The sequence below is a fragment of the Lathamus discolor genome, chromosome 19 (assembly GCF_037157495.1).
Source record: "Lathamus discolor isolate bLatDis1 chromosome 19, bLatDis1.hap1, whole genome shotgun sequence".
NCBI lineage: Eukaryota > Metazoa > Chordata > Aves > Psittaciformes > Psittacidae > Lathamus > Lathamus discolor.
This window is the reverse complement of record NC_088902.1, coordinates 741,434-752,070: the sequence shown is the minus strand read 5'-3', so window position 1 is coordinate 752,070 and position 10,637 is coordinate 741,434. Positions and strand designations below refer to the sequence as shown.

General features: G+C 58.0%; 1 protein-coding gene across 2 annotated transcripts in view; it reads right to left on the bottom strand.

Moving 5' to 3' along the window:
- Positions 1-1,481: 1,481 nt before the first annotated feature.
- Positions 1,482-10,637, bottom strand: part of CDK18 (cyclin dependent kinase 18) — a 32,131-nt gene continuing 22,975 nt past the window's right edge. The window contains exons 5-16 of one of the 2 annotated variants that reach the window (XM_065698231.1): positions 9,038-9,094; positions 8,716-8,830; positions 8,475-8,569; positions 8,314-8,376; positions 7,879-8,002; positions 7,681-7,801; positions 7,286-7,383; positions 6,939-7,044; positions 6,698-6,740; positions 6,165-6,255; positions 5,889-5,966; positions 1,482-5,599 (exon numbers count right to left, since the gene is read on the bottom strand). In XM_065698231.1, coding sequence (XP_065554303.1) covers positions 5,565-5,599; positions 5,889-5,966; positions 6,165-6,255; positions 6,698-6,740; positions 6,939-7,044; positions 7,286-7,383; positions 7,681-7,801; positions 7,879-8,002; positions 8,314-8,376; positions 8,475-8,569; positions 8,716-8,830; positions 9,038-9,094 — 1,026 coding nt within the window. In that variant the 3' untranslated portion in view covers positions 1,482-5,564. The other variant, XM_065698229.1, reaches the window with a different exon arrangement.

Sequence of the window (10,637 nt, the reverse complement as noted above, 5' to 3'; positions counted from 1 at the left end):
TCGTGTTGTTTTGGAGTCAAGAGTTTCAGAACACCCTGTGAGGTTTGGAAAGCTTGGCTCCACTTCTGGGTCAAACACCAGCCCGAGATGTTGGCTCGGTTGGTTCAGATCCTGTAACACTTGGCTAAGAGGAGGAGGCACTCACCTACACGTTTTCCTACCGCCCACTGGGGCTGAGCTGGGGTCAATGTGCTTCCTCCTTCACTGCACTAAAACTGCTGCAGAGGAGGGTGGGCTGCAATGGAGCCTCCCAACCTGGACCTGTAATTTAACAACACACAAATCACCCATGTAGGGCAGCTGGTATCACCCCTGCTTTGCAGATACGCTGAGAGACCAGGGGAGCAACCAGAGACCCGGCTTGAGCATCCTTGTAAGGCATGGAGGGACATGGAGCAGGGCGGCCACGGCTATTTGGGCAGCAGGGAACATCTGGGCACTGGCTGGATCCCTGGGCAGGACTTTGGTGATAGAACAGGGCGCGAGGGGTCTCTTCCAACACAAAGCAGGCTGGGATTCCGGGTGTGCTGGGACACTTGGTGCATTCCCTGGCCCCGGCGCTGGCGGATGCCACCGCCCCGGTGAGACTGGAGGAATGAGAGCGGCAGATGGAGGAACTGGTTCAGCAAACAGGTCCTTCCTGGGGACCTGCCCATGTCAGGGCCTGGCCGTGACTCAGGCAGGCTGGGCACGGCCGAGGTGCAGCAGGGCAGGGGCTGAAGGGCATTGCCCCCTTCCCATCATGCGTGGGCTCACACCATGGCTCTGGGCCCAGAGATCCCACAGGTGCCCCCACAATCCCACCTCTGGCTCTTCCCAGGTCCGTGTGGCTGCAGCCTCTCTGCAGCACTGATGGACCAGAGCGCAGCACCACGTAAGGGGATTGCTGTGCTGAGCAGCTCTGACCTGAGGGAGACTCCCAGCTGCCAGGGCTGCCCCGTCCCCTCCCCAGCTCTGCCCTTCAGTTGCTTTGCAACCACGGGCCGGGCAGGTCACAGCTCCGTGCTTTATTTACCCGATAGCCTTATGGCAATATTTGTTCAGGGCCTTAGGATCTGCGCGAGGGACCACAGGAACCTTTTCCTATTGCACACAAGCTCCTGAGGTCTTGTGCTCCGACCCCTGCCAAGGTCAGGGAGTGGGAAAATCCTTTTGCATTGTGTTTGAGGCTTCTCTGCTCAGCACGGAGCAACTCACCGCTCTGGAGCCCCCCAAGGGATGCGCAGCCTGGCCCATCAGTGCTACCCAGCTGGCATTCAGCCCCAAAGCAGCTCCTGCTCCTACCAAAAGAGAAAAGAGAGACATTAAACCCTGTACAAAACTATCCTGAATTCAGTGAAGTTTATTGTCCAGTCCTGGCCTCGGAGCATTCACAACACAAGTGGAACATCAGCCTCAGCAATAAAATAAGCACATCCACAAAACAGTCCAGGTCACATCTGAAATACAAAAGTTGGAATAGAAAACATTCAGACACAAGATCGAGAGATGGATACAATCTTTTATTCTCTTTTTAACATGTTTTGTACCTTTCCATTTATTCCAGAAAAACCTTTCTCTCTCTATATATATATATAAAAAATCATTGCTTCTTTTGGAATAAATCTTTAAAATCATTTATTTTTAAAACGCATCTTCTGTTTGTCCAACACTACTTAAATATATTATTGGTATTCGGCAAATGGATCACACCAGAGAACATTCACAGTATGTGCATCCCGGCTGCTCGGATCCGCTATTCCTGCTGCAGGACAAGCGTGATGCTGAGGATGGAAGAAGGCGGCAGTGAAGACTCCACAGAGTGGGTATCACGGTGTTTGTGCCCAGGCGCAACAGTGGGAAGCACAAAGGGGACATCCAATGGAGCACACAGGGACAGGCAGTGAGACCACACCACTTCCAACCGCGTGGATTTCAGGATCAAGCCCCGGTGGCCCCGGCAGCACCCGTTCTGAGCCAGCTCCACGCAGGACACCAGATACACGCTGGTGGAAGCGGAGCTGGGCTCCATAGAGCCCTGCAGGTTCCCAAACCAAGACATTTGTGCTTGGGAAAACGGCCTTCCAACGGCTTTCATTATTTGTCTCTCATCATGTGTAAAGGGAAAGGAAAAAAATCCACTTATTTTGTCCCTAGTCTCCAAGATACGATGTGGTTTTGCTATTCAAAGTCTTAAATAGACCTGGCACCGCATTGGCCAGGAAAGGCGTGCACATGCGCGCATGGAGAGGGTGAGATTAAACAGCTCTGCCTCTTTATTGTTGTCCTGTAACACCAACCTTGCTTTACACATGCCATTACTTACATTTCTTGAGCTAGCTATCAGCTGGAGAGGCGACAGAACAGGGCCTTTCCTGAGGGGCCGGCCAAAAACTCCATTTTCCACCAGAACCAGTAACAAACCCCCATATTTGCAAGAAAAATGTCTGGAAAGACAAAACAAGTTTTCTTTTGTCAAAGCTCCAGGACGGGAGAACCCATGGAATGAAAGAAACGCCGGAGAGCCACAGACATTCCCAGCATCTTCATTAATGCTGCTGCAAGCATCCAGCTGGGGAAAGCCTGCATGGGATGAGCTGCTGGGGCAGGCAGGGAGCGAAGCCATCGCAGTCCCACCACATGATTCCTCCCCTTGCAAGCAGCGGGAGCAGAGCTCAGGGGTTCTTAGATGGGGGCATCACAGGATCAAACGGGTTGGAAAAGACCTTTAGGATCATCCAGTGCAGCCATTCCCTGCCCAGGCCACCACGGCCCCGTGGCACCGAGGCCTCGTCTCCACGGGGTGTGAGCACTTGCAGGGCTGGTGCCTGCAGCCCTGCCCTGGGCAGCCTGTTCCGATGCCTGAGCACCCTCTGGGGCAGGAAATGTTCCTCAGCTCCATCTAAACCTGCCCTGGGGCAGCTTTAGGCCGGTTCCTCCCATCCCATCCCTTGCTCCTTGGGAGCAGAGCCCAGCCCCTCCTGGCTCCATCCTCCTGAAAGGCAGTTGCAGTGCCCAGCACAGGGGGTTATTACTTCCTTAGTCCAAGAGATCCCCATCCTCACAATCCCTATCAGACCCATGGTCCTCAGAGGACCTGCACGAGCAAGGGCAGCAGCGACAGGAGCTTGGGAGCAAAACTCTTGCTCAGCGGGACACCAAATATTGACACACAGGAACCAAATACCCACTGCATGCGGTGGAACAAAAGGGGTTATCTTGTATTTGGGCTGTCAGTAGCTCACAGGGCTAATAAATATTAGTGTTTCCTTCAAGGAGGATTTGTATGGGGAAAGGCAAAGGCTATGAAGAATAAACAGCAGCTGAGAGGCTCTTTGTCTTCGCTATCTGACCCTGGGCAAGGCAGGTCTGGCTACGTGGTCACTGCTAAGGCTTTCCCTCCTGGAGGTGACCTTGACCTCCAGAAGGAATCTCTCTCTTCTAGGGGAGAGCTGAGCCTGCACCAGGTGGTGATGTGCTGTGCTGTGCCCCCATCCTCCCAGTGACAGCCCCAGCAAGGGGCAATCTCCGCGCATGGGGATGGCAATGCCAAGCAAGAACCCCACACGGACAGGTCAGACAGGCAGGATGAGCTTCCCCAGGGTGTGTGGAGGGGGCTCCTGCTCCCCCTGCTCTCATCGGTGCTCACAGAGCACAGCGGGGGCTGCATTCCCCGGGCACAGCAGCACCCTTCACCCCATGGACCCGCACAGAGGATGCTGTATCCGTGGGCCTGTCTGCTGAGCCCCTTCCTGCCGGGAGCTGCCCTGGGAAGAGCGTGTCTGCACCACAGGCCCCTGCCATGCCAAGGAAATTCCTGTGTAAAATGCCTTTGTCAAAGAACGGAGGACAACGGGAGGGCTGAGGCTTCCTCCTCCCTTTGGGAACCTCCCCACCGCAAAGCCCCATGGAGCAGGAGCCGGGGGCAGGCACCAGGCAGTCACTCCCCTGCCATGGGGGTGAAGTGCGTCACTGGTGGCTGCTCATGCTCTTCCCTATCAACTGGAAACAATTAATGAACTATTCAGCCTGCTCTGCGCTGGACACAGCGAGAGAGGAACGGAGCAGGGGTGGGCAAACCTCAAACAATGCAGACGTCTGGATGCTTGTCTAGGACAAACCCGAATGAACGGCTTCGGTTGGACCGGGGCGGGCGGGGGGGGCTCAGAGGGTGCATCAAGCACTGGCACACGGAGGAGCTGCCCCAGAAGCTTTGGGGACCTCCAGGGTCTCCACGTTTATCCTCACACTTTGCATTTTCCAAGGATCACGGAACAAACGACACGGAGCAGAGCAGAAAACAGCCCCCGCTCCCCTGGGCACAGGGCCGGGAGAGCGTGACGGATGAAGACACCAGCATGTCCTGCCAGTCCCAGCGCCAGGTGATGGGCACAGCACCTGCCAAGTCCGGAGTGTCCTGTCCACATCCATGGCTGGAGGATGGAGGCGGGCGAGAGGACCAGTGAGCCGAGACAGCCGGAAAAGGGATGCTGTACAGCGGGGAGACAACGCTCACACACTCGCAGACGTTTGAGGCTGTTTGCGGGCCGTGGGGGAGAGGTGCAGCAGCGACCTCTTCACTCGGGATGGATTTGGCACATTCCCAAAGTACAGAGGGGAAAACACACCAGGAGCAGTCCTCGGCCAGCAAAGCACGTTCATACCTAAGCACACATCCCGGTCACACAGCATCAGTCTGAGTCAGGGCTGGTACGATCTGGTGCTGGCTGCAAACACAGAGGCCAGGCAGAGAGGTTTGAGGGAGGATTTGCTTCTCTGCGGGTCTATTTCTGGTACCCACAGCTGAGCTGTGGGAGGTTTGGCACCTCTCCCCCCTTCCTCTGGGTAGAGCCGCACTGGGGTGGGTGTGTGCAACACGCTGCTGTGCAGAGGATGCTCCGCACGGGGGGAGATGCTGGCTGGGAGCCGTGTCCTGCCCCTCGTGACGCTGGCACAGAGGGTGGTGGGGAGGCAGGATCTGAGAGGAGGAAGGGGCCGCTCCATTGGTGCTTGGGAAGGGCTGGATGAAGGCCTTGGAGGCAGCACAGAGCCAACATCAGGCTCCACTTCTGCACAGCCCCACCACCAGGTATCTGCTCCCCAGGCAGGATAAGCCAGGCCTTGCTCTCACAGCTCAGGACATCCCTGGGGACCATCCAGCTGACTGAATTTGGGAACACAATGGAGGCAAGGAGGGGGAGATGCTGGGGGAAGCAATGGGAAGCCCCCTCCTCCCAGCTGCTCCATCCTTGTCAGGATTCAGGTACAAAAGATGGGGAGAGGAAAAGGGATTTTAGAGAGGCAAGGGCAAATAAGGGAGGGCTGCCCCGGGTTTTGTGCTTCACGTGCAGGTCACGTCTGATGGGGGGAACATGACAAGAAGAGGGGAGAAAGGCAACAGGTCCCTCAACAGCAGCTATGAGGGGCTGTGGTGGTGGGGACAGGCAGGGGAGAGCCTAAGGCCAAGGGCGCTTCAGCATCGTCCTGCTGGAGTCAGTAACCGCGCGGTGGGTCGGGTGGGAGCTGCCGTCTCCTCTCTCAGAGCTCTGATCTCCATGGTGACGAGGGGAACACGAGATCCAAGTTTAAAATATACTCTGCCTCCTGTTCTTCCCTCGGGCTGAGGAAGAGAGAGAAAGACGGGTCAGAGGGGTCAGGTGGGGAGCAGCACTTTGCAGAGGCGGTTGTGAGCCCACATCGGTCCTGGAGGAGGGAGCGGTGTCTCAGGACACAGAGATGTGACTTTGGTACCGTGGTAAATGACAAGCAAGGATGCCCCAGGGGTGATTTATGGACTAAAGCAGGAAGCGGGAGGAGGTTTGGCTTTTTCCTATGTGGGACCCACCGAGATCAACCCCAAGTGCACCCACGGCACCACGTGGGGTCCGCATGCTTCTCCCCTGTCCTACCTGACTGCTGAAAGGCCGAGCCTCGGTAACCAGGGTCCTTCTGAAGCTGGATCTCCTTCAGGGAGAAGATGGAGGCATCTGGTGGGGGGGGGCAGAGAGAGGGGGGTCAGTCCAAGAGGGCCAGCGGCACCCCAGTGCACTGCACCTCATCGGAGCTGCTCCCTCACCCCAACCTGCCGCACCCAAACTGCTTCTTGCTTGCGCAGCCCCCACGCTCCCCCCCACCCCGGGTGAGCAAAGACGAGAGGCACCGGCCATGGCTCCACGTGCACTTACTGTCGGGCAGGAGGTGCACCCGCTCCCCCAGGCTCTTGAAGTACGGGTGCCGCAGGGCTGCCTCCGCCGAGATCCGGCCTTTGGCTTTGTACTGCACACAGGGAAAGGCGGTTACACACCGGGAGCTGCACCGGGGCACGCACGCGCGCGGCGGGTGCACGTCGGGGCACCCACGTGCATGGGAGTGCCCAAGCAGTACGAGGCACGCGGGTGACTGCGGGTCCAAGCACTGTGCGCACCGTGAAGGCAGGTCCCAGTGCTGCTGGTACGGGCACGGGGCACAGCGCAAGCTGTGTGAGCACAGGGGGGCACTGCTCACGTTGTACCTTATGGATCGTCAGGTTTGTGTCCTCTCACCCGTGCTGGAGGGGACACAGTGTAAAGGTCGGCTCTCCGTCCTTAATGGGAGGTGGTTTGGGAGAGGATCTACAAGGCCAAAGCTGTAGGGCCATGGCTTATTCTGCAGTCACAGCTCCTCTCCTGCCTGGCTCCAGAATCCCTTTGCCACCCACATGGGGTGCTCTACCACTCACCAGAAGGAGGTTCATCAGCAGGTCAATGCCTTCCGAGTCCAGCCTGAGAAGGAGGAGATAAAGAATGGAGCGTTACTGCACCCAGGAGACACCGCGATGGGTGCAAGGGACAAGTGGCACCGGGACCTCCATGCACAGCTGCATTAGAAGCTGCCACCACCACAAGGAGCAAACAAAACTGGTCATCCCCAACCAGCACAACCCCACCTCATGCCTCCCATGTCCCTGCCCAAGGAGGTACCTTGGGGCGTGATTTATTAACGGCTGCGCTCGGTACTGCGTGAAATGGTAAGCCTTGAACTCCTCATTGGATGTTATCCCAGGCCAGGTCTCCTCTGTCGGAGTTCCTGGGAGGGGGAAGAGAGGGAATCGCGTCACGTCGATGGGTGCAGAGAGGAGCCTCATACACGCGGGTGCCAGCGGCCTGGCAGAGGCAGGAGCTTCCCTGCCTGCGCATCCCTCGCTGCCCGCACTCGGCCCGGGCTGCCCCCGCCGCGGCGCTGCCTCGGGCTGCGCTCTGCCGCCGCTCCCGCAGTCAGGCACTGCCCTCGCGTGGCCGTCGGGGGTACAGCACAAGGCGAGCCTCACCCAGCAGCCTGAAGATGAGGTGCAGCTCCTCCTTCACGGTGGAGCCGGGGAACATGGGCCGCCCGGTGACCATCTCGTAGTGGATGCACCCAACGCCCCTAAAGCGGCAGCAGAGACCCTGGGATGAGTGATGGAGAAGCCCTGTGGCCACCCCCCCCGCACCCCCCCTTGGCCAGGGCTGAGGTTCTGGGAGAGGGAAACGAGCTCCAGGAGCTGCGTCCCCTCTCTGCTACAGGAAACAGCTCACCCCGATGTGGCCCCAAAGACCGGGGCACATGGAACCAGACTGATCCCAGCACCCTCTGGTGTAACCAGCGCTGGGCATGTACAGTACAGAGCTGGAAGTGCCCAACCAACCGGCTCAGAGAGCTCAGGGAGCTGGGGCTGCAGCTCACCACATGTCGATGGGCGTCGAATACTCGGTAGATCCCAGCAGGACATCGGGGGGCCGGTACCACAGCGTGACCACCTCATTGGAATATGTTTTTGTAGGGACTGACTTGGCTCTGGCTAGTCCTGAGGACGAAAGGGATGGGCATTGAGGAGCTGCACCTCTTGGCAATGCTGCACCCTCCCCAGCAAGCTCCACTCACCGAAGTCAGCCAGCTTGAGCTCCCCTCTCTCGTTGATGAGTAGGTTCTGGGGTTTGAGGTCTCGGTGCAGGATCTTCCTCCCATGACAATAAGCCAGACCCCGCAGCAGCTGGAACATGAAGATCTGTGGGGAGGAGAAGGGGTCTGCATTTAGCATGGTGACACGGGCACCGAAGTGAGTCTGCTCATGGGAGGAAAGCCCCCTCGAAGCTGGCCTGGGGTGGGATGCGCTACAGACAAGCGCTCAGGCCCATCACCAGGGGATGAACAACGTCTGCATGCGCAGTAACTCTATGGAGGGTGGCAGTGACTGCAGCAATGCTGGCGGAGCATCACAACAAGAGCGCAGCGCAGAGAGAAGGGGCGTCCAGCCCCACCCAGCCCCGCAGCACCACACTCAGCTGAGCTCCCCACACGCAGACATCCCCATCCTACCTTCACGTTGTGCACGCTCATCAGGTTCCCGCAGTTATCGAGGTACTGCTTGAGGTCGTTGTCCTGCAACAGGAGGCACACGTCAGCCTCTCCTGCCCTTGGCCACCCGTCCGCACCCACAGCAATTCCCCCAGTCCCACACAAAGCCCCCCCGGACCCACCAGGTACTCGAAGACGAGGGTGAGGGACCGCTCCGTGTGGATGATGTCGTGCAGGGTGACGATGTTGGCGTGCTTCAGGTTCTTCAGCAGCGACACTGCAAGCAGAGGACACGGCAGGATGGGGCAGAGGGACCTGGGGCTGCCCTGTGTGACTGTACCAGTCACCCCACACCACCCACCCCAAAGCCATCTGGGACCTAGCATTGCTTCCTATGATGGGGAAAGCCCTTCCTGGCCTCACCTTCCCGTATGGCCGTGCAAGGTGCCCCTTCCTCGTGCTCCAGGCGGATTTCCTTCAGGGCAACGAGGTTTTCGGTCAGCTTGCTGCGCCCCTTGAAGACAGTGGCGTAAGTGCCCTGGGTGGGGAGAGAGAAAGCACGAGGCATGCAGACCACTGGTGTACTCCGTAACGCTTGGAGGAAGGACCACTTGAAGCAACAGGGCCAAGTCGGAAGCCCACAGAAAGCCTTGTTCTAGGAACTGCTAGGGTATTGAAGGAATTGGCTACAGTCTGCCCTTCTAACTTAATTCAGATCCATCCAGGGGTTTCATGGCCTACTCACCTCTCCCAGTTTGTCCAGTTTAACATAGGTTTCCAGCTTCCCAAACCCAATATCTGACTGTAAGAGAGAAAGGAAAACATCACCGGGAGGGATCACGGGTGCACCAGCATCAGGCTGCACGGCTGCCCCTTCCCCCTGCAGCTCCCGTCTCCTCTCAGCCACCCCCCTGCCACCCCCCCAGCCTTTCCTCGAGTGCTTTCCTCTGTCCTGGTCTTTACCAGGACTCTGTTCATTGTGTGCTGGTCAAATGGAGCGTGAAAGGGACATTTTCCCACTGGGACCAGTAACTCTTTCATGCATTGCTGAGAACTGCTCCCAGTGAAAGAGGGGAACACTGCAAGGCCACAGGTTTAGGTGCTGCTCCTCGCTGCTTTCTGTGGGAACAGAGACACCTCTTTGGTTAGCCTGGAATACAAAGGCATGGAATGGTGTGGGCTGGAAAGGACCTTAACATCATCTGGTTCCAACCCCTGCCATGGCCATCTGTGTGCCGGGCAGGGGATGGCTCCCAAGGCAAATCACTGCCATGCCTTTCACCATCACCAGATGGAGCTGGATGGGCAGCGGTCCATCAGCAGGGGCTCTGCAGGGAAGGGAGGCACTGAAGGAGCCCCTGCACTGCGCCCAGGGCCCTGCCTGCAGAACCAGCAGCCCCAGGGGTTGGATGCTCTCACAGCATCCCCTGCTCCCCAGCTCTGCCCCATGGCTTTTCCTTGCCACAGGCACTGCCCAGACCACGGAGCTCTCACAAGCTGCCACGGGCAGCAGGGATGCTGCTTTCCTGCTCACGCGGGCTGCATCTGGACCAGCAAATCCCATGGGAACAGACCGGATCTCCTTACTCCACATTGGCTTCCCCAAACCCTCTGCAACAGCCGCGTCCTGAGCAGGGAACTGAAGTGGCTGCTGCAACCAGAGGGGCTGTGCACACCCCAGAGCCGTGAGTTTTGCAGGGCCGTGCCTCATGGATGGAGGGGACCATGAATACTGGTGGCACATTGCTCTGGCTGTGTCTGGTTTATTGATTAGACAGAACTGGCAGGGAAATGCAAGCTCTCCTTTCCTCCTGCCTCCCCTGAAAAGGCATGTCAGATCCGAACATGCCTGCTGAGACCTCGCTGTTGTCTCTGTACAGCACTAAGCACCCCTGGGCAGCAGGACACGCGCCTGCACCGCTGTAAATAGGGCACCAGGTTTTTACTCCTACATGTGCTGATGCTCTGCAGTAAAGAAACTGAGATGCCAGCACTAATGCAAAGGCTAATTCATTATTTATCAGCATCTGCATTTCAAGCAGCAGCGGCTCCAGCACTGGCTGAACCGCAGGAGGTTTTCCACCTCCTCCCATCTGGAAGAAGCCAGGCCAAGAGGCAAGGCAGGGATGTGCAGAGGTGAGTGAAGGGATTTGCACAGCAGAGATGCAAGCGTGCACGGTGGGGGAATGTGTGCTGAAAGGGGTTTGCATGGGCAGAGATGTGTGTGTCAAAGGCACGGGCGCAGGGAGCTTGCACAGGGGGGCACTGCAGGGGTGGGGGGCACTGCATGGGTGGGGGGCACTGCACGGGTAGGGGGCACGCCGCGGGCTGGGGCTGTGTGTGTG